The following is a 21,840-nucleotide window of genomic DNA, read 5'->3' as shown; positions in this document are numbered from 1 at the left end:
TCTCAGTTTTGCACATTCTGGGGAGGCTTGTCACCGCTGGCATAACACTCCTAGGACCCTCAAGGGGGCAGCACAGCAAGCAGTTGGAAGCCAGGAAGCCAACGAATCTGGGATCACTCTCAGGCCTTTACTCTCTGGTGTTCTGGGCGGCAGAGCCCTCCAGCTCTCCACACTCCCCCCTCACCCCAGTGTTTCCAAAAGCCTTCAACAAAGGGAGAGGCTTCCTGTGCCCTCCCTGTCTTCCCTTCCCGCCGTCGTTCATTGTAGTCTCTATACCAGGCTGGTGTGGAATGCACTTATCAGTGCCCTGATGAAGCTCAAGGAGTTCACAGCTGGTGTTCAGACAGAAGGGACTTCATGGTAGCATAATGTGACAGGTCTGTGATGGCGCGGAAACGAGTGTACAGTGAGGCGAAGAGAAGGGGGCAGACATGTCTTCCTGTCTGAATTGGCCCATTACTGCACTCATCAAGTGCATAGTAAAAAAATTAATGCTTACTAATGTTGAACCTGAACTCTGCACTTTAAGTCAGTTACCCTTAACATGTTCTAGGCGTATTTCAGTACTACGTAATCCCGTAGTGATTTTTCACATTTAGTAATATGTAGTGTTATTTTCTGTGTACATGTATGTTGTGACTATGTGTCAATATCTATTTACGCAGTTCTCATATTGAGTTATTAACCTGTAGCCTGTTGAGTTTCAAGGGCACCGAGTGAAAGGATCAGCGAGCAGCGCTGTGATGATCAGAGGACAGATTCCAGAGAGGGCCGAATGTGAGAACTGCATGCCTGACACTTGTTTTTTGGCACCAGAGCGGCCTAGCACGTGTATGCAGGCTGACTTCTTGCAGGTAAAAATGTTTTTATAGTTGCATCTTGCCAAATCATGTTCTTATGTCAGTGCTAAATTTGTAAAAGGAGTATATTTAAATCTTTGTATAGTTGTAAGTTAAAAAGGCGTTTAGTAATTTTTTTTTAACTTTTATTTACTTCAAGTGTGTTTTTCCAGGACCCGTCAGCTCCAAGTCAAGTAGTTGTTTGAATCTAGTTGTGGAGGGTGCAGCTCACAGTGGCCCATGTGCGGATGGAACCGGCAACCTTGGTGTTAAGAGCACCGCGCTCTAACCAACTGAGCTAACCGGCCGCCCCAACGTTTAGTAAATTGACAAGAAACATAACATCTCAAATCAAACTAAATAAGAGAAATTTATTGAAAAGATTTGCTTTGGTTTGGATTTGGTTTGGTTTTGAAGGGTTACTTTTCACTCAGAGAAGACCAAGATCTATGACAGGAGCTGACAGGCAGATGACATATAGAAAGTATGTTTAGCAGCTCATAGACTTTCTTCTGGTGACACCAGGTACCCTCATTGCGACCAATTGAGGTCATAGAGAGAGAACGATAAGCACGTATTTGAACCAGTATCTGTTAGAGATTTTAAAATGTTTCCCTTTTGATTAAGCCATAATACACGTACAAAATAAGCACACAGGCCGTAAGCACACGGCTCAGTAACTACCAGAAAGTGAACTCCACTCTTAGAAAACAGAGCGTCACCACCTCCCAGAAGTCCCCGCTGCCCCCTCTGGCCCCACCTCTGCCATCCCCCCAAAGACAGCCACTGTCTTGACTTACATCCATTAGTTTTGCTTTACATTTTTAGTTAATGGATGAATAAGACACAGTGTGCACTTCGTGTCTTTTCTTGTTCATCGTGGCACTTTGGCACCTCACCGCAGTGTGGCCTGTGCCTATCGGTGCTCACTGTCACTGCGCTGTGACGTCTCCTTGTATGAGCAAACCGTTTATCCGTGCTTCACCGGCTGTTTGCTTGAGGCTCTTAGGGATAAGTCTGCTGCAGGCATTTGTGTTAGTCTCGCTGCCTGGCCTTGGGTTTACCTGTCTCTACTTTCAGGAGGTCACAGGTGGGGACCCTTCCGTGTGCTCTTCAGGGAAGTGTCTATTCAGGTTTCTTCCTCAGTTTCTAATGGATGTGCATATGTATTTTTAATTAATTTTTGGAACATTTTATATATTTTGGATACATTCTCGTTGTCAGTTGTATATTTTGCAAATATCTTCCTATGGTGACTTATCTTTAGCTCTTAATAATGCTTTTGGTGAATGGAAGTTTATCATTTTTAACATAATATAGCTTATCTATTGTTTCCTTTACAATTAGTGCTTTTTTGTCTTGTTTAAGAATTCTTCCTCTACTCTAAGGTCGTGAAGCTATTCTTTCATGCTATCTTGTAGAAGGTGTATCATTTTACCTTTCACATTTTGATCTACACTTAGTTTACCCGTGATGGATTTTTATGCATTGAGGTACAGATGAAGTTTCATGTTTTTTCCGGGTGGATATCCAGTTGACTTAGCACCACCTATTGAAAAAACTCTTTTCTCCCTTCCTTTTTATTGCCCCCTTTGCCATAAATCAGATGTCCATATATTTTGGGTCTGTTTTCAGCTTTTCTTCTGATTCATTGGTCTGTAGTTTTAGAAGTCGTTACATCTTAATAAAGTATGTGTTGTCATGCATCTTTAAATCCTCCCACCTTGTTCTTAGCTTTCTGCATTTCCTTGTGCCTTTAGAATTAGTGTAACAATTTCCACATGTGAACATGGGGGAATTTGATTGGAATTTTACAGTGTATATAAATCTGGGGAGAATTAACATTTCTACAGTATTTTATTGATATATTTTCAGTACTGTAATAATACAGCCCTCTTTCCATCTTCAGTTCTCCCAGTACTGATTCGCAGTTTTCATGCAGAGATCCTCCAGACGTTACAGTGGACAGTTGGCCAGCACAGGAGCTCCTGCACCCCACCCCAGTCGAAAATCCACAGATAACTTTTGACTCCCTCAGTATCCACAGGGCATTGGTTCCAGGGCTCCTGTGGATACCAAAATCCTTACATAGAATAGTCTAGAACAATGCACAGTCAGCCCTCCACATCTGCAATTCCCAACCATCAGCCGAAAATACTTTCTTTGATCCGCAGTTGGTTGAATGGAGGGTTGCTGAACCAGGGATAGGGAGACCACTGTGTTCTTATTGGAAACAATAAGAACTGGACCCGTGTAACTGGACCCGTGCGGCTCAAACATGATGTTCCCGGGTCAACACGGGGACCTGTAGGAGCTCTTAATACGTTAGGAAAACTAACCTGTTGGCATTTTTCCTCACTGGTTACTATTGTGACCCGGCTTATGATTTTTCCCGGCAATAAGTACTGACTATTTATGTAATCAACTCTATCAGTGTTTTCTTTTATGATTTCTGGTCCAAAACTCTTAAGTCTTCATTTAGAGCTTTTTAAAATAAATCTTGATGCTTTTATTACTTATTATCATGGTTTTACACTATCTTTAGCAAGAGCTAGTGATTTCAGTGGCTATGTTAAGTAAAATAAGTTATTTCTGAATGCCCTCTTTATACTCTCCCAGACTCCTGTTATTGCTATCACAATTTTTAGATGAATGCATATTCAGCATTTTCATTATTATAAATGTTTTTATATTTCACTGATGAGCCAATTGGTAAATTATATTTAAATTCTTTTGTTTTATAATTTTTGTTTTTTTTATTCCCTTAGTTTATAATTGTCTCAGTTTCAAAAATTTGCTTAGTGTTCTCTGAATATTGGGATAAAGATTTTTCACACCTTTTAAAAGCTTTATAAATACTCTTTAATACAGGAATCCACACAAACTTATCAAATAATCTTCATTTTTTTTTCTCAATTGTCTTTCCTAGGTCCTCCATCTCTGTTCCAATCTCCATTCTATACTTGACATCTTGAGAACTTTCTGGGTTCCTATATCTTGAACACCATGTCTTTTCTCCTTGTTTTTCTGGAGCACATCTTGAGTACCTCCTAAGAAAGGGGGGTGTAGGAGATAAAATTTGGGGGGACTTTGCTTGTTGAAAATGTTTTTCACTCATAGACACAGACAATAATTTAGTGGTTACCAGAGGGTAAGGGGGTGGGGGCTGGGTGATGAGGGTAAGGGGGATCAAATATATGGTGATGGAAGGAGAACTGACTCTGGGTGGTGAACACACAATGGGATTTATAGATGATGTAATACAGAATTGTACACCTGAAATCTATGTAAATTTACTAACAATTGTCGCCCCAATAAATTAAAGAAAAGAAAGAAAAAAAAGAATATGTTTTTCTTCTGTTCTCATACTTGATTGGTAGTTTGCATGAATATAGTTAGGATGTGATCTGCTCTTTTCTTTTAAATTTAAATTTAACAGTGTTTTTTCCTGGAAGTTTTTAGTATCTTTATTCCTGGTTTTCTGAAATGTCACAGTAATGTGCCTTCCTTCATTTTATTAACACTGTATACTGGATACTGGGTGAATCTTTTCATCCCCCAGTTACAAGTCCACTAGTCCTATAAAAATTTTAATTATTTCTTTGGTTATTTTCTCCTCACCATTTTCTTGGTTTCTAGAATTTCTATCCAATGTTTTCAGCCCCTTGTCCTACTTTGTCAGCAGCCCCTGTGGACTCCATCCAGTTTCTAAGCCTTACCATGGTCGTGGGGGTAAATCAGCTTAGTTCTCACTGGGCTGTCCTATAGCAGGTACTTAGTTTTGACTTTCTCCCATGTTGCCAAGTCTATACTTTCCATCCTCTTCATATATATTGCAGTTCACGGTTACCATTGTTCCTTAGTGTCATCAAATATAGAGGATGTTTGTTTCTCATTTCCTGTGTTTTTGGAAAGAAGACTGTATTGAAAAAAAGAAACTTAGTCCATTTGTTTTATTTCTGGTTATTTTCCAAACATTGGTATGGTCATGTTTATATCCCGAGTTTATAAAAAGTGTTCTAAGGCTAAACGACTGGACCTGCCAACAGAGATGCGTTTCCAGGATCAGTGCTGCAGATTCCTTGCACATCACAGTGTCTGGACTTTAAAAATATCCCGTATTTCATCAAGTTCTAAGAAGATACTATGTGATGTAAGAAGCACCACCATATCGCTCTGAGACAGAAAAGCAGTCAGTTAGCATTACATTGTGCTTTATCACTCAGAGGTCTTGTTAAAACGTTTTTATTGGGGTGTAAAACACATACCATAAAATGCATGATCTTAGCTAGTCTTTTGAGTACAGTCAGTAATGTGAAGTTTACTTACTGTGATGAAACAGGTCTCCAGAACTTTTCCACCTGCACTTAGCTTTTTCATGTTATGTTTATGGATGGAAGTCTTTTAGATTTAGGTGGGTGCACATCACACTGCTTTGTTTTCTTGCCTTTCTGTGACCACAATATACTTTGGTTCAGTGCTAAATCAGTGTCTCTTCTTGAAGACATTTAAGCAGCACACTTATTAGCACGTGTAGCATTACCAACGCACAGCGCATGTTAAGTGACAGCAGCTCAGTGGCCGTGTGGCTGTGCACCGGCAGTGGCAGCAGGGTGGCTGTCACTCCTGTGCTGTTTCTGTCTCAGCTATGACCATGAACTGCAGGTGTGTGTGTACACATAGGAAGCTAAGGACAGATATTTGCACACACATACCTTTTCTTTTTACTAAGTAAACAGCTAAATGGATCTCCGCTTTCTAGTTCCCAGAAGAAGAAAACTTTCCAGAAGGAGGTACGAGCTTTAATATTGAAGGCCATTTTCAAGCGATCACTGAATCTAATAAGGACTCAATTGAAAAGGATTTGAGTAAGTTATAAGTAAAATGGAATGTTAAAAGTTACTCAATAATGAACAGATATAGGTAAAGTCCCATGTTTTTTTCCTCCAGCAATTTTAGATTTTCCTCTGAAAGATCCACGACATTCACACCACCATTTGGATTACGATTTCAAGTCGGCAGAGCAGACTTCATGGGAAGCAAATAAGGTATCACGTAAACAAAGTTTTAATAGCTGGGAGTAAAAAGTTTGGGTACTCTTAAAAGATAAATCTATTAAAAATTACACAGGTAAACATCTTAAGACTGGTTAATTTTTCTAACATGATCAAGAAAGTTTATCAACAACCAACCAACATTGTTTTAGTGGTGAAACAGGAGTGATTTCTGATAGAATAAGTAATAGAATGGGGATGACAGCTATCTTTGTTATTCTGAGATATTTCCGTTTTTACAATATGCCCTGAAATGACAGCTACCTAATTAGAAGGTAAGAGATAGAGTCACAAGTCCAAGATCAAGGTTCTGGCTGATTGTATTTTCTGGGGAGGCCACTCTTGCTGGCTTACAAATGGTTGCCTTCTCACTGTGTCCCCACATGGCCTGTCCTGGGGTGTGCACGTGTGTTGGGAGGGGGGTGGGAGACATCGCTTCTAAGGCCACAGATGGTCCCGGGTCAGGGCCCCACTCCCGTGAGCTCATCAGCCATTCTTACTCCCTGTCTCCATACACAGTCACTTTGGGGGTGGCGACATGATTCAGTCTACAGCAGGGAGGAGCGTGTATGGTGAGCATATAGGGATAGAGAAGAAATGCCTGTGAGATGCCGAGTAGAGGTGCTAAGTAGCAAGCAGGGTCCATGGTCTGGCTTGGAGGAGAAGCTTGTGTGTTCTCAGGTGCACACAGAGGTGCCAAAAGCCCCGAGAGAGGGTAGATACCTTTAGAGATGAGAGAAGAGACCTTGATGTTCCGTTCTCGAGAGTCAGGAGAGGTGAGGATTCGTTCTGTCAGTAACTGCGCAGACATCCAGTGAGTGACAGCAGACACGTCTGTTTGGCACTTTTTAGGTCGTCATGACCTCGGCAAGAGCAGTCTCTGGAGCAGGGAGGGTGGAGGCCAATATAAAGTGGGTTGAATGATGAGTGAGAGGTGAGAGAGTGGGGGTGGTGTGTGTGGACACACACATTAGTCAGCCGTCCACGCACCAAATACTCTAGTGGCTGCCGTGTGTCGCTCTGGCCCAGGGGCTGGAGCTTGACTTGTGAGCGCTGCAGATCAGACCTGCCTCACAGAAGTTGGGTTCTCGTGAAGGGGGCCAGAGGTAAACACGCAGAGGTCCTGCCGAGGGCTTTGGGTGCCAGGGGAACAGTAAAGCTGTGTGAGGGGACAGAGGGACAGAGTTCTGTGTTCTGTGGGTAACGGAAGGCCTCTCTCACCAAGTGACAGTGGAGTGGGGATCTGAATAGAGAGCCATGAGGGTGTCTGGAGAGGAGCAGTCCAGGCGCAGGGGATAACAAATAAGTAAGAGAGTGAGCCTCAGAGTGAGTGAGTGGAGACTGACGAGGTGAGGGTCTGATCTCGCAGGGCGGCTGCAGGGCACCGGCTGCATCACGGGCTGCAGGGCACAGGCTGCAGGGCACCGGCTGCAGGGCACCGGCTGCAGGGCACAGGCTGCAGGGCTCCGGCTGCATCACAGGCTGCAGGGCACAGGCTGCAGGGCACAGGCTGCAGGGCACCGGCTGCATCACAGGCTGCAGGGCACAGGCTGCAGGGCACCGGCTGCATCACAGGCTGCAGGGCACAGGCTGCAGGGCACCGGCTGCATCACAGGCTGCAGGGCACAGGCTGCAGGGCACAAGCTGCAGGGCACGGCTGCAGGGCACCGGCTGCATTGCAGGCTGCAGGGCACAGGCTGCAGGGCACAGGCTGCAGGGCACCGGCTGCAGGGCACCGGCTGCATCACAGGCTGCAGGGCACCGGCTGCATCACAGGCTGCATCACAGGCTGCAGGGCACCCGCTGCATCACAGGCTGCAGGGCACAGGCTGCAGGGCACAGGCTGCAGGGCACAGGCTGTGGCACACTGGGGATTGTTGAAGTTTTAGGAGAGGAGTAAGTGAAGTGACTGAACTTGCAGTAGCAGGAACTGGCCTGTGTGGGGAGCACGTCCTGTGGTGACCAGTGGGATGAATGCTCAGTGAGTCTCACCCTTTGTCGTCGTTTTTGTTGGGGGTGCAGTGAGATCTAGAACGTCTCAGTTTGAACCCCACTCTGCTGCTTATACGCTGCATGAACTGAAGCCAGTGTAACTGCTTAGCTGCTGCCGTCCATCCCTCAGCTGTAACACGAGGAAGCGGGGTGCCCACCTCCCATTGTGGTGAGTGCTACATGTAGGGTAACGAGGGAAGGGCCTGAGCTGCCCCTGCTCACAGTAGGCCCCTGTGGCCCCGGCTGCACTGCAGTGTCCCGCCTGTCTGTCTGTCTCTTTCTGGGCCTGTCCTGAGGTCCCAGCATAGCACCGAGAACCAAGGGGCGGGTCAGAAATGTTTTAAACATGCATGTAAAATTTTTATCTTTATTATCATTTACTCAGGAAAAAAATGCACACAAACACATTTTTACAATGTCAAACCATTCAGAAGTGTATAAAGTTACAAGTGAAAGAACCCTTTCCTCTGTCCCACCCTGTTAGAAACCACTCTGAGCAGTACGCAAACTTTTATTCTTTTATGCTATTCTTATACAATATGGACTTAAATGTGATCATCATAGTAGATTTTTAAGATTAGTTTCTGGAAGCAGCATCAGATTTCAAGACTGTTCTAAGAAAGAAGGTTAACGTGACAGGCCTGGGCCAGCTGCGAAAGCTGGCTCATTTGGGAGTGATACCTTGAAGTTTAGATCAGGTGCAGGTGAACTGGACCTGGGGACATAAGGGGACACTGCTCCGTGCTTGTGCCCTCCCACTGCAGACACGCGGCTCAATCCAGCCTGAGCCACTGGTCTTCACACCCCACCATCCAAATACGTGCACCGGGCTCCATGCTCAGTATCTCAGTATCTTCGTTCTGTCCAGTCACTGGGAGGATCGTTGGCTCTGCAGCTCTACATGGCCGGATGGGAGCATTATTTTTACCATGCAGATTTCTAAATTCATTCACACTGGGGTAAACGCAGTAAGATGATGTTGGTCTATATTTGTTTCTGTCTGGATAGGTGACGTCACCAGAACAAAAGATGTCACCAGTAAGCCCTGTTTCTACTGTTTCTTTGGACTCAAGAGATGAAGACTTGGTGCTAGAACTCTCTGCGGATACCCTGAAAGGAAGGACCTTGCCAGGTGACCTCTCAGCGGGGGACTGTTCCCACGTCGCTTTTTCTACCTGTCCGTGCAGTGCAGGCTTTCCTGGAAAGATTGTTACTAAAATGCCGTGGAGCCAGATTCTGTGCACATACAACCCCATGCAGCTCCCACCCCATCTCCCTGGTGGCTTTTCTGTAACAGGTGGCTCTCACTTCCCAGCACAGCACTCTTTCCAGCTCTCGTTCCTCTGTCTCCTCTCAGCTTCTTCACAGACCTCCCAAGTGTCTCTTCCATCGCATTGCTTGTCACAGCTATAATGCCATAGCCTGGCCCCTCTGGCCCGAGGAGAGCGAGTCGTCAGATGTCTGGGCTGCACCACTGGCTGGCCTTAGCCTAAGCACTCAGTTTCCCCTTCTCCACCCCGTCAGGGAGCCCTCTGGCCGGGCCGTGCACTCAGGCCTCTGCACTTCCCGCACCTGCACTCACACGTCCTTTGTTCTCTCTTCTGTAATCTCATCTGTACCGCCCCATCCTGACGTCATGGTGAGTGAGGTTGTAGGGTAACTTGTCCTGGGTGGATGAGATAAAGGACTCTGTCCTTTATAGGCTCAGCGGCCTGCAGAGAAGTGAGTAGTCTGCCTGGTACAGGAAGCGAGTCCGTGGGATGCAGGCTGTGTCAAATGCCGACTCTCAGTCACTCCGTGGAGCTCCTGCCAGCGGGGTTTTACCTGTCCTGTCAGCGTTGCTTGGTGGACTCGCTAGAATCACAACCTGACACTTTATAAAAGAATATCGTTGGCTCACAGCTGCTCTGGCAGCTTCCTTGTGGTCTTGAGTTTATTTCCCAGAAAGGAGAGACTGCCAGGGAGGTCCGTTGTTACAAAGCAGGTGAAAACTTCACGCTTGCTCATTCCCATGCTTGCTCGTTCCCATGCAGTGTCAGTCATGCACTTTTTCCTCAACAAATACTTACTGTTGCTTTTTACATTTTCAGGAATATATCTATTACTAACCCTCAGTCAAAATCGGCCAAAACATATTGACCAAGATTGAATGCTTATCACACATCAATAGATCAAAATAAGGCTAGAACCTCCTTGACCCTGAAGGTCAACAATATTCACAAGTGTAATAGAAGTATGACGGAAGTTAGTCACACAGCCAGGCAAACAGCATGGCCGCAGTCGGGACAAGGGTGTGAACTTGGAACCAGAGTGGGCTGCCAGCCACAGTCCTGTCACCTCTAGGCCTCGCTTCTCGCTGCCCAGTGAGGGCGCCGGGCGGGCGGGCTTCTTGGCTCAAAGTACTCTGAACACCTGAGTGCTGAGTAAACATGGCATAGTAATTGGGGGCAAATCCTTAGCTAACGGGGAAAAGAAAAGGATGGTTTCATGTTCATTAACCTTAGAAAAGTTTCAGTCTATTAATTAAGCTCTGAAATCTGATTTTCTTTTTTGAGACTAAAACCATTAATTTTTTTTTTTTATTTTAAAAAAAGAAATAAAATAATTTGTTTTCTTTTTTTTCTTTTTAAATTTTTATTGGGGAATATTAGAGAACAGTGTGTTTCTCCAGGGCCCCTCATCTCCAAGTCAAGTCTCCATTTTCAGTCTTTAGTTGCAGGGAACACAGCCCACCATCCCGTGTGGGAACTGAACAGGCAACTTTGTTGTTGAGAGCTCCTGCTCTAACCAACTGAGCCATCCAGCTGCCTCAAAATTATGTGTTTTCTTTTTGTTGTTTTTTCCCAGTGCAAATTGGTACTTTTTGCTCTTTTGCATAGATATTCATTGTTTTCTAGAGCCTGGGTAATGACCTTAATATGTTTTTATTTAATTGGCTTTGTTTTTCAGTGATGAAAAAATTCAGTTCTGTGGAGACTAAGAACTTCCAGAGGCTTTCATCAGTAAGCAGGACGCGACTCCCACTTATTACTGGGCCAGCTGATATGGGTCCTCGTTCACATGCAACCGGCTGTGACAAGTGGGAGGCCTCTGCTGCCACCACAGTTGTGTGTGAAGGTGCAATGGTACCTTCCTTCAGCTTTGGGCCTGAGGACCAGAGTGAAACCAGAGAATCCAGGGAGGTGACACCAGCGGACACTTCACTTCTCAATCATGTGTCTTCTCAAAGCAAGTGGCTGAAATATCAGAATTTACCCCAGTGCAACTCGACGGCTCCAAGCAGAGGTGATAGGAAATTCACAGACGGCTTCCTTGCCGAGGACATTTCCGGGCCATGTTCTGGTGACACGGGTGAACGGCACGGCGATACTTTGGAGGGAAGCCCATTAGGTGCCGTGTGTTTGCAGGCGATCAAAAGTGTGCTCCGTCAACAGCAGCCGCATTTTAGCGGCCAGGGTCCACTTTGCAGAAAGCAAGCACTGTCTTTGAATTTAAAGCAGACTTCCAAGGTGGAGGAACTTCCCAACCTGTTGGGAGAGCCTGCCTGCTATGAGCACAATGTAACAGGAGGTGCACAGGTGAGGAAACGTACGTGGGTCTCTTTACATTTTTTTCAGTGGTTATTGTCGGAATTTCAGCGAGAGCAATGATTTTACTCTTGAAGCTTGATGGCTTTTTTACTCTTGATGGCTTTTTTTTTTTTAGAATTTCCATGACTCTAGCTAGTCACATCTTTGATTTAAGATCTTTCCTGGTAGTTGTGACCATGAAGTGAAATTACGTATTTAAAAGTGTGTGGTGTGGTATTTGGCCCATAACAGGTCATTCATTACAGCTCCGACTGGTCCCACAGCTACTTCATTCCTGCTGTCACTGACATTGTTTTTATTTCACACAATCAGTTTAGTTTTGCTGATCAGATCAGTATCAGTAAAGTACATCTTTCCACACGTTGGTTGTGAGCAATTCTTACTACAGTTGTAATCAGAAAGAGCAATGCATAATGATTCATTTGAGTTTTTCCTGGCAAAAACTATTTAAACACTTACGAAGGGACAATTAGTCTTACTTGTTAATAAGTATCATGCATAGCCATTCTTGCTATAGTGGTTTGTCATCTAAAATTGAAAAATTATTTTAAAGAATTCTGGAATTTTTTTTAATTGTTTATTTTCTTAAGTATATCTATAGCAAATAATTTACTCAGTAGACAACAACATTTTTTTGGTAGTTATTATAATAACTTGAATTATTCCATTTCAGGAGATAAGTGGCTCTGAGCTGTGCTTCCCAAGTGGGCAGAAGATAAAATCCTCTCACCTCCCACAAAGGCATGTACGCATACCAGCCAATTTTCAGTCTCCTGCTCAGTACAGGCAGGTCTTTGCATCATGTCTCAGAGGTATGACTGTTACCTTTGTGTTCCATTACGACTGACCGCCACTAAGTAAGTGGTAGGTACAGCTGTGAAAGAGTGTGATGACTTGTGAATTTCCATACTAAAGTCTCTCCTTGAGATTTGTTATGTTCTGTGTATTCATTCCAGTTTTTGACAGTAACTTACCTTAATTTCAGATCAAGTTGAGTTTTATTTTTTATTTATTTATTTATTTATTTATTTATTTATTTATTTATTTATTTTTAAAGATTTTATTGGGGAAGGGGAACAGGACTTTATTGGGGAACAGTGTGTACTTCCAGGATTTTTTTCCAAGTCAAGTTGTTGTCCTTTTAGTCTTAGTTGTGGAGGGCGCAGCTCAGCTCCAGGTCCAGTTGCCGTTGCTAATTGCAGGGGGCGCAGCCCACCATCCCTTGCAGGGCTTGATGAGTTGAACCGGCAACTTTGTGGTTGAGAGCCCACTGGCCCATGTGGGAATCAAACCGTCAGCCTTCGGAGTTAGGAGCACGGAGCTCCAACCACCTGAGCCACCAGGCCGGCCCCTCAAGTTGAGTTTTAAAAGTGGGAAATGACAGTATTATCTTTTTCCAGTGATAGTTTTCATTTTCTTTTAAAGTAGAAGTGTCACAAATGGTTCTGTTAAGTAGGAAATATTGACTATGATGCATGATTAGTTTTGACAGTTTGTTCTGTTGTAGAGGGCAAAACTTGCCTTTAAAAAGTGGGTATTAGGTGACCAGAGGATTAAGTGGGAGGGGGATTCTAGAAGAGGGTAAATGGGGTCAAACATATGGTGATGGAAGGAAAACTGACTCTGGGTGGTGAACACACAGTGTGATACATAGATGATGTAATACAGAATTGTACAACTGAAACCTATGTAACTTGACTAACAATTGTCACCCCAATAAACTTTAGTTTAAAAGAAAAAGTAGGTATTAATATGAGATTATAGTTTACTCTGTTAAAAGGCTGGTTTCAAATTTAGCTAACCAACAGCACATATGCGATCCAAACACGAAATTATTCTGTATTTAATTTTCCTCTGTATCTTTTTTCATAGAACATCTAAATATATTGCTGTTTGGGCTGGCACAAAGGTTGCACAAAGCTCTTTCGAAAGTTGACATATCATTTTACATGTCGTCAAAAGGAGAGAAACTGAAAAATGTAGAAAGTAGTGTGCCATACTGCCATCATCATCAGCCCGCAAAGCTTGTCGTGGTTCAGAAGGACGGTCCCAACAAGGTGCGGCTCCCTCTCGCCTCCTGTGCCACCGACGCCTGTCTCTTAAAGGGCTGGGCACCTGCTGCTTTGTGAGAAGCTCAGAAGAAGATATTTCCAGGAGCCTTCAGTAACAAACATGCTCACAGCACGTTGTTCCTGGAGGGCAACCTGTGCTCAGGGTGCAAAACCAGGACTGATAATCAACCTTCAGGTTTCCCAGCACTAACTGTGCACCCAGTGGTGCAGAGACAAGGACGGACGGGACCTTGTGTGATGCTCCACCTGATGGGGGGGTCATGCCCATTGCAGTGCCAGCCCAGCACCAAGGAGCTCTTGGTGGCCCCCAGTGCCAGGGACAGACAGGCGTCCGGACTGCATTTATGTGCTAAATGCGTATTATTGTGAAGGAAGTTAGTGTGTGTTCTGTGTTGATCCATGGCGCGTCCTCACTGAAGGACCACGCTTCATTCGTCATAACAGCTTCCTCCACTGTTCGCGTATTCTGCCTCATCCTAAGCTGAGTGTGGAAACCGTAAATGTAGTGGTCAAAAGCAAGAGCACATGAGTCATGTTAGAACTGTAGGATGAAACGTTAGAGAGGCACTAAAAGTCTTCCAAGATTATTTGACGACATGGTTGTCATACTCATGGTGTGCTGTTGGGCACAAGGGTGAGGTGACAGAAAACATGTTGTTGTCTGAGTTTTATTTTGAAAACAACACTCTACACGTGTGTCCTTGTGTGTGTGCGCACATGCACTTATGTGAGAGAAAAGGAAATGCACAAAATGCTCTGTTTCCAGGCAGCTTTCAGGTTGGTGGTGGTGATCATTTTAAATCAAAACCAATAAATTTTATGTTTCAAATAAGCTTATAGTCTCAGGGTAATGTAATTTTTTGATGATGAGACAACAGATGGAAAACTAGGTGGTTTTAAATTTTAATTTATTATTTAAATTAACAAAGAGATGAGGTTGTTTAGGGCCTAACTTATTGAGGCCACATGATGACGAGCAAACTTTATGAAAGTTTTGACAAACATAACACAGAAACAGTAAAATTTAGATCAATGTTTTTCTCACTAAATTTTAGTATCTTCTTCCCCTCAGGGCCGTCTTTTTTATACCTGTGATGCACCCAAAGCTGACCGATGTAAATTTTTCAAGTGGCTTGAAAAAGTGACCCCAGGAAATTTAACGCAGAAAGAATCTCCAGCCAGTATGCTCTTAAGTGACATAAAGAGTATCGGCTTGTACTTAAGAAGTCAAACCATACCCCTCTATGAGGAATGCCAGCTGTTGGTGAGGTGTGTGTTATAATGCTAAATAATGGCCTCTAATTAGGTCAGAAAATAGTAACCTCACAGATTATCATTAGTTTGAAAACAGACTGTGAGAGAAAAAAGATCTAAAAAGTAGAGGACCTCAGTTTTCCTAATTAGAACGTGGGAATGATGTTCTGACGCTATTTTTTGGCCCCTCTAAACGTCAAGCAGGTAACTGGCAGGAATGCAGTTTTCCTGACCCTTATATGTAATTAGTGTCCTACGTCAAACCGTATCGAACAAACCACAAGAATATTTTTGATCAGTGCAAGAGAGGAGGGTCATGGTCATTCACAAGCCTGGGCTACAGAGTTTCCGGGATAACGAAATGCTCCTTTTGGGAACGTGTCCCATCGGAACAGGACCACCCAGAACTAGACGTCATGAGCATCTGTGTGATAATGTAAGAATAGCATGAGCTGGGGGCTTCTAAGCACTTTGCATGTATTATTTCCTTTAATCATCACAGTTACCTATGACATACGGAAATAATGGGGATAATTCCTTGTTCCCATTTGGTAGTTATAGCAGCTGAGGTTTTAGATATGTTTCCTGTCACAGTCTCTTAAAACATTTAATGATAACTCTGAGGGTTGCTGTTTTCTTCCTTTGACACAGTATGTCTTCATTCTGTATATCTGTAGAAAGTGTATAAACACACAGAGACCTTGGTTCTTTTCCTTAAAGATTTTAAAAAACATTTGTATCTTCAAACTTTCGGTTGTGAAATAAATGAGTCCTGGGGATGTAATGTACAGCAGGTGACTGTGTTTCGTACTATATCGTATATTTAAATTTGCTAAAAGTAAATCTTAAAAGTTCTCACTACAAGAAGAAACTGTGTAACTATGTGGTGATGGATGTTACCTGGACTTACCAACGTGACTACTTCACAGCAGACCTGCTGAACCCTGTTGTACACCTGAAGCTAATGTAATGTGATGTATGTCGCGTATATGTCAACTAAGAAACAATGTGTACTGCAGTATTCAAATTCATTTTTGCTTTTTACTTATTTTGCAGGAAAGGATTTGATTTTCAGAGAAAACAGTCTGGCAAACTAAAGAGATTCATGACTGTACATCCTGGATTTTACAGTGAGCCTAGCAGCAAACTTTATCTTAAGCTGAGTCGGAAGGAGAGTTCTTCGACTTACAGCAAAGGTGAGCTGGTGGCGGAGGCCGCCCTGTGTCTGTTCTGAATTCTCATACTGCTCTGAATTCTCTATATTAGAGAGACTTTTTAAAGTACAGGTTAATAGTTATATTGTGAGTTGTATAGTCCATTGGACCATTTCACAAAGCATGTTACACATTTTTGGTTTTTAAAAATCTATTAAAGGCTACGAATAACTGTTTAATTTTGTTTAAAAAGTCACAATGTTCTCAACATCTTATAAATAAGCATGTTGATTCAACTGCACTCTGACCTAATATTAAAACAAACTGAAAATGTAATGAGCTTATCAATACTTCTGTCATTGTCTGCACAATTTAACAACACTGGACCCCAAATTCTGTAGATTTGGAAATAAAATCCAAAACATTTTTTAGTAAAGCCTTTAGATGCTTTACTAAAAGCATCTAAAGCAAATTGGGTTAATCATCATCTTTGGTTTCATGACCTGTTCTTGGTCACTGGTTGTCACCTAGCTTTAACCTTTATAGCAACATGCATTTCATACACAGTAACCCACTACCTGGCTGTTTCCCGACCTGAGGTGACTGTCCCTTAAATCCCTGTGTTTGTCATCATCTTCCCTTTGTCTGTAGGTTCACATACGTGAATTCCTAAAGAGCCATTTAAAATGTTATTTTTTTAACGCTATTAAGATGATGCAATTCTGTATGTATCTCCTGGAACTTACCTCTGTCTCTTCACAGCATATTGCTGCAACGTATATAGCTTGTGGTTGTGATCTAAATCTGCATCTAGACGGCGTGTTTGGGTTGCGTGTGTGTGAGTGTAAGTTTGTGACTGCACTGCAGCTCGTTCTGTCACTCTTCCCCTGTGGTTGTTGTTTCCACGCGAGTGGACAGTGCATGTGAATGCTCTCGTAGCTCCTGTGAAGTGTGGGGTCTCTGGACATTACACGGGATGGAGACGCCACAGTGCCACACTGATGTCCCACGGGCTTGCACTCCCACTGTCTTGCTCAGCCACTTGGATGGGCCTAAGGTGATGTCACTGGTTTTAATTTGCATTTCTCCGCCCACCGGTGGGGTGAGTAGCTCTTCCTTCATCTGCGTGTTGGTTATGTGTTCTTACCCATTTTACTGTTGTGCTGTTTGTAACCTAGTTTATCGTTTTGTATATTATACCTGTTAATCTTTTGTTCATCGCGTATCTCGTGACTGTCTCGCTCCCAGTCTGGATCATGTCTTTTCACTTACTGAAAGTATCTTTAGATAAACAAAAATTGTTTTTGAATATAGTCAGATGAATGGTCATTGGCAAAAATGAAATGCTTTTTGTCTTGTTTTAAAAATCCCTATGCTCAGGTCTAAAATTATTCACCTGTAATTAATTTTTATTAATTGCTTTAAAGTTCTGTGTTTGACCTTTTTTTTCTTTCAAGTTTATTAAGGATTTCTTATTGGCATGGTGCTTGAGAAAATTGTCAGCCCACTTGGAGTTTTGTGTGTGTGTGTACGTGTGTGTGTCTGTGTGTGCACACTCGTATGTGTGTGCATGTGCATATGGTTGGGGCTAGTAAATGTTACTGCAGATTTTTTTCCCTTTGTCAGGGAACATTTCTATTCTTTCCCCCAGTTCTCTGTATAAGTTTAAGACGTACAGCATGATCACTGGTTGACATACGCATTGTGAATTGTTTTTTTGGTTTTTTTTAAAGATTTTTTTTTTTTATTGGGGAAGGGGAACAGGACTTTATTGGGGAACAGTGGGTACTTCCAGGACTTTTTTCCAAGTCAAGGTGTTGTCCTTTCAGTCTTAGTTGTGGAGGGCACAGCTCAGCTCCAGGTCCAGTCGCCCATTGCTAGTTGCAGGGGCACAGCCCACCATCCCTTGCGGGAGTCAAACCGGCAACCTTGTGGTTGAGAGGACGCTCTCCAACCAACTGAGCCATATAGGAGCTCAGTGGCAGCTCAGCTCAAGGTGCCGTGTTCAATCTTAGTTGCAGGTGGCGCTGCCCACCATCCCTTGTGGGACTCGAGGAGTTGAACTGGCAACCTTGTGGTTGAGAGCCCACTGGCCCATGTGGGAATCAAATCGGCAGCCTTCGGAGTTAGGAGCATGGAGCTCTAACCGCCTGAGCCACTGGGCCGGCCCCAGTGAATTGTTTTTTTTTTTTTAATTCGGAAATTGATCTCCATTATTTCTTCAGATAATCTTACCCTTTCTTTTTATTTCTCTCTCTAGGACTTTTATTATTCAGATATTAACACTTCTGAATGTATTCTCTAAATCTTGACTCCTCTAAATCTCTTCACACTTCCTTTATATTTTCTGGGTTTTTGTCCTTCTTTCGGGGAGATATTCTTCTAAATTGCATGTTTTTCAAATGTATCCACTTTGCTCTTTATCCCATCAATTATAACTTTATTTCAAATACTATGGTTTTCCAAAAAATATTTGTTCATTTCTTTTCATATTTTCTCGCTGTGAGTTTGCATTGCTGCTGTCATTCCTTACCTCAGTGAATGTCTTTGCTAGGCTGAATCTGCATTCTTTGTCTATCTGTTCTGGTGTTTCCTTTCCTGTAGAAGAATTCTGTAATCCAGTATTTTTTTCTTTTGAAGTCTTTGTGCCCTTTAAATGTCTCATTATTTTGGCCGAGGACTAATTTCCCCTGGTGGCATCCGCTTTGCTCCCTGGCAGTGCCTCTGGGAAGGGTGGCCCCAGTCTGGGCAGCTGCAGGGAGCTCAGGGGCTTGTGTTCAGTGCCAGAGCTGCCGCTTTCCTGCCTTTGTGTGGCTGACTTACCCTAGTTCTCTGGGCCTCCGTCTTCCTTCGCCCGTAAAGTGGTAACAGTACCTTGTTTCTCTGAAAATAAGACCTCGCCTAACAATCAGCTCTAATGCGTCTTTTTTTTTTTTTTTTTTTTTTTTAAAGATTTTATTGGAAAGGGGAACAGGACTTTATTTTGGAACAGTGTGTACTTCCAGGACTTTTTCTCCAAGTCAAGTTGTTGTCCTTTTAGTCTTAGTTGTGGAGAGTGCCGTTCAACTTCAAGTTGTTGTACTTTCAGTCTTAGTTGTGGAGGGCGCAGCTTAGCACCAGGTCCAGTTGCCGTTGCTAATTACAGGGGGCACAGCCCACCATCCCTTGTGGGGGCAACCTTGTGGTTGAGAGCCCACTGGCCCATGTGTAAATCGAACTGGCAGCCTTCGGAATTAGGAGCATGGAGTTCTAACCGCCTGAGCCACCAGGCCCAGATAGCATAGCACAGCACAGCACAGCATATAATATCAAACATAATATACCAGGTCATATTAATTTTTGTCCCAAAAGACACATTAGAGCTGATGGTCTGGCTAGGTCTTATTTTCAGGGAAACACGGTAATAGTACCAGTCTGACCTTCAAAGTGTCTGTTGACCCAGAAACGACAGAGGTTATTATGTTTTACCCGTGACCTGATTCCCGTAGATCCGAGACTGTGTGGACTGACCTGTTGCCCTGTCCGTGACTCTGGTTGTGTGGCTGCCTCCCCTTCCTGCCGCTCAGTCCCTGCTGTCTCCCAGGCTCAGCCTCAGCACAAGGCTGGAGTCGGCTGCTCACGAGTGTTGGCTTGTCGCCTCACCAGTCACTGGCCCACCTGCCCAACTCCCACCGTTCTTCCTCCTGTGGTTGGCGAGAATGGGATTTGCTGGGAGTTCACTGGGAAAATTTGTTCTTTTTTTTTTACCCCCCAGAATGCCTTTCTATCATCTGTAAAGGATTAGTAGTCTCCCAGCTGTGTAGGATTTTATCATGCTCCTTTTCCCATTTCCTTTGTCCACAAGCACTGCACTGGGTTGACTTCTCTTCTTCTGTCATTTCAGCAGGATGTAGGAAGAAAGGGAGATAAATGAATTTTCCTGTCAACTACTTGGAATTAGAGATGTTTTCACAAATTGTGATGAATGTTGAATAAAATAAATATTCGCAAATGGGAATACATTGTTTAAAACGTTACCTCAATTGGCAAATATTTTTAAATAAATGAGGTATAAGCTATACTATAGTATAAATCAGCTTTTTCTAAATTACTTTTCTAAACATATTTCCTAAAACAATAGTTTATGGGGGTACTGGTAAGAGTTAGCGTAAACAAAATAGGTTCTGTGGCTAAACCAATTGAGAAAGTACTGTGTTAAACACATAACCTAATCCAAGAGTTGATGTGCACTGGGCTTTTCAGATGGGAATAGAGCCCGCGGAACTGTCCTTTCTGATGCAGGTGAGTTCATGGTTGCTCAGTTAACTTGAAAAGTTGTTCAAAGTCAGGGATTATAAAAAGTAATGCAAATAAATATTAACATTGCAACTTAAAATATGTGAATATATTTTTATTTACTGATCTTTTGATGAAGAGTCCAGGCTTTTGTTTAGAATGTGGGTTTTGACTGGAGATCCTTTGCACTTTTCTTTTGATAACAATCCCCACATAAGCACTGCCCATAAAGATGTACCGTTTCAAATTGGTAAACATGGTCCAAGAACTTAAAGACACTTGTGAAGCAATCTAAGTGGAGAATGGTTTGAATTTTTTAAAATCTCTTTTCTAGTCTTTTACATTTGTCTCATCTGTACTTGAGTCAGAGCAGTTTTTTGTGTTTTGGGCTTTTTTTTTAAATTACATCTTTCTAAATTGTTATTTTTCTTAAAACAATTTTTTTCTTCATGCTCATAATGGTTCCAATACCCCATGATTGAATTATATAACAGATACAGCTCATGTAAATATGTTTTAGAACCAATACAGTTGACACTTTGTAAGTATAAACTCAGCTGGGGGTGGACACGGTGCCCAGGTGCTGTGGGAAGTCGCCTGCTGGCTCTGCGGGCTCAGTGGAGGTGGGTAGGCACATTACGCAGAGAAAGCAGGCCCGTCTTTAACCCAGAGCGTCAGGCCTACTAAGAGAACCTGGGCTGGACCCACGCATTGCTGGCTTTGTCTAAGCGTGGCAACCAAACATGTCCGAGCCCACCTTGGAAAGGCTGGTGTAGCTAGAAGCCATTTTATAAGAGAAAGATGAGTTACGTGTTGTCTTTGCTTTGTTTACTCTGTTTTTCATAAATACAAAATAAAAGTAGTCTAATTAAAAATGTGGAAATGCAATGTTTTCTGTCCAGGTCATCTTAGTTTGGATGGAATCTTGAAGATATCTCTCAGCAAACAAAGAGAAATAATGTTTTCTGAGAAATAATGTAGGACTAAGCATGTAAAGAATTCAAAATAGCCTTGGATTGAGCATAAACTGAGCCCTTTGCCAAATGTCTGTTTTTTCAGATGACCTTTGGGTAGTCTCTAAAACCCTGGACTTTGAACTGGACACTTTCATTGCTTGCAGTGCCTTCTTTGGACCGTCATCTACCAATGAGCTGGAAATACTGCCTCTGCGAGGCTACTGCCCCTCTAACTGGCCCACCAACAGTAAGTGTCACCATGGCCGGTTTCATGTATACTCAAAACGAACATCAGAGGCCCACGAAGGCACCCACCCCTCCATCCCACATTGTGTACAGTGTGTTCCTGACGGTGCGTGTGGAAACTGAATATAGGAATGTTTCTGCAGTGCAAGTCCCAGAGGGCTAGCAACAAAATCTTGTCCCCTCACCCAGGTATTTTGTTAAAGTTGAATTCTACACGGCATATACCTGATTTTTTAAAATATAAACATTAAACGTGTAAGAACTTTCTCAAATAATGTTTTGTATCAAGTTCTAATTCTCTTAGTTTATTCAATTCTCTTGGTGTTTATTCTAATAGGGTGCATTTAGTAATCAAACCGTTTATTTTTACACCGAAAAGGTTTCACAGATTTTGCGAGAGATTTTGCG

General features: G+C 43.0%; 1 protein-coding gene across 1 annotated transcript in view; it reads left to right on the top strand.

The window, feature by feature from the left end:
• The window catches only part of ZGRF1 (zinc finger GRF-type containing 1), a 59,244-nt gene that overhangs the window by 19,913 nt on the left and 17,491 nt on the right, over window positions 1–21,840 (top strand). The window contains exons 10-18 of the mRNA XM_081076479.1: window positions 5,602–5,707; window positions 5,790–5,887; window positions 8,894–9,017; window positions 10,835–11,463; window positions 12,149–12,287; window positions 13,348–13,532; window positions 14,620–14,816; window positions 15,858–15,997; window positions 21,290–21,433. Of these exons, the coding sequence (XP_080932605.1) occupies window positions 5,602–5,707; window positions 5,790–5,887; window positions 8,894–9,017; window positions 10,835–11,463; window positions 12,149–12,287; window positions 13,348–13,532; window positions 14,620–14,816; window positions 15,858–15,997; window positions 21,290–21,433 (1,762 nt within the window). The remainder of the gene's footprint in view (window positions 1–5,601; window positions 5,708–5,789; window positions 5,888–8,893; window positions 9,018–10,834; window positions 11,464–12,148; window positions 12,288–13,347; window positions 13,533–14,619; window positions 14,817–15,857; window positions 15,998–21,289; window positions 21,434–21,840) is intronic.

Source organism: Rhinolophus hipposideros (genome assembly GCF_964194185.1).
Source record: "Rhinolophus hipposideros genome assembly, chromosome: 16".
NCBI lineage: Eukaryota > Metazoa > Chordata > Mammalia > Chiroptera > Rhinolophidae > Rhinolophus > Rhinolophus hipposideros.
This window is presented reverse-complemented; position numbering and strand designations above follow the sequence as displayed.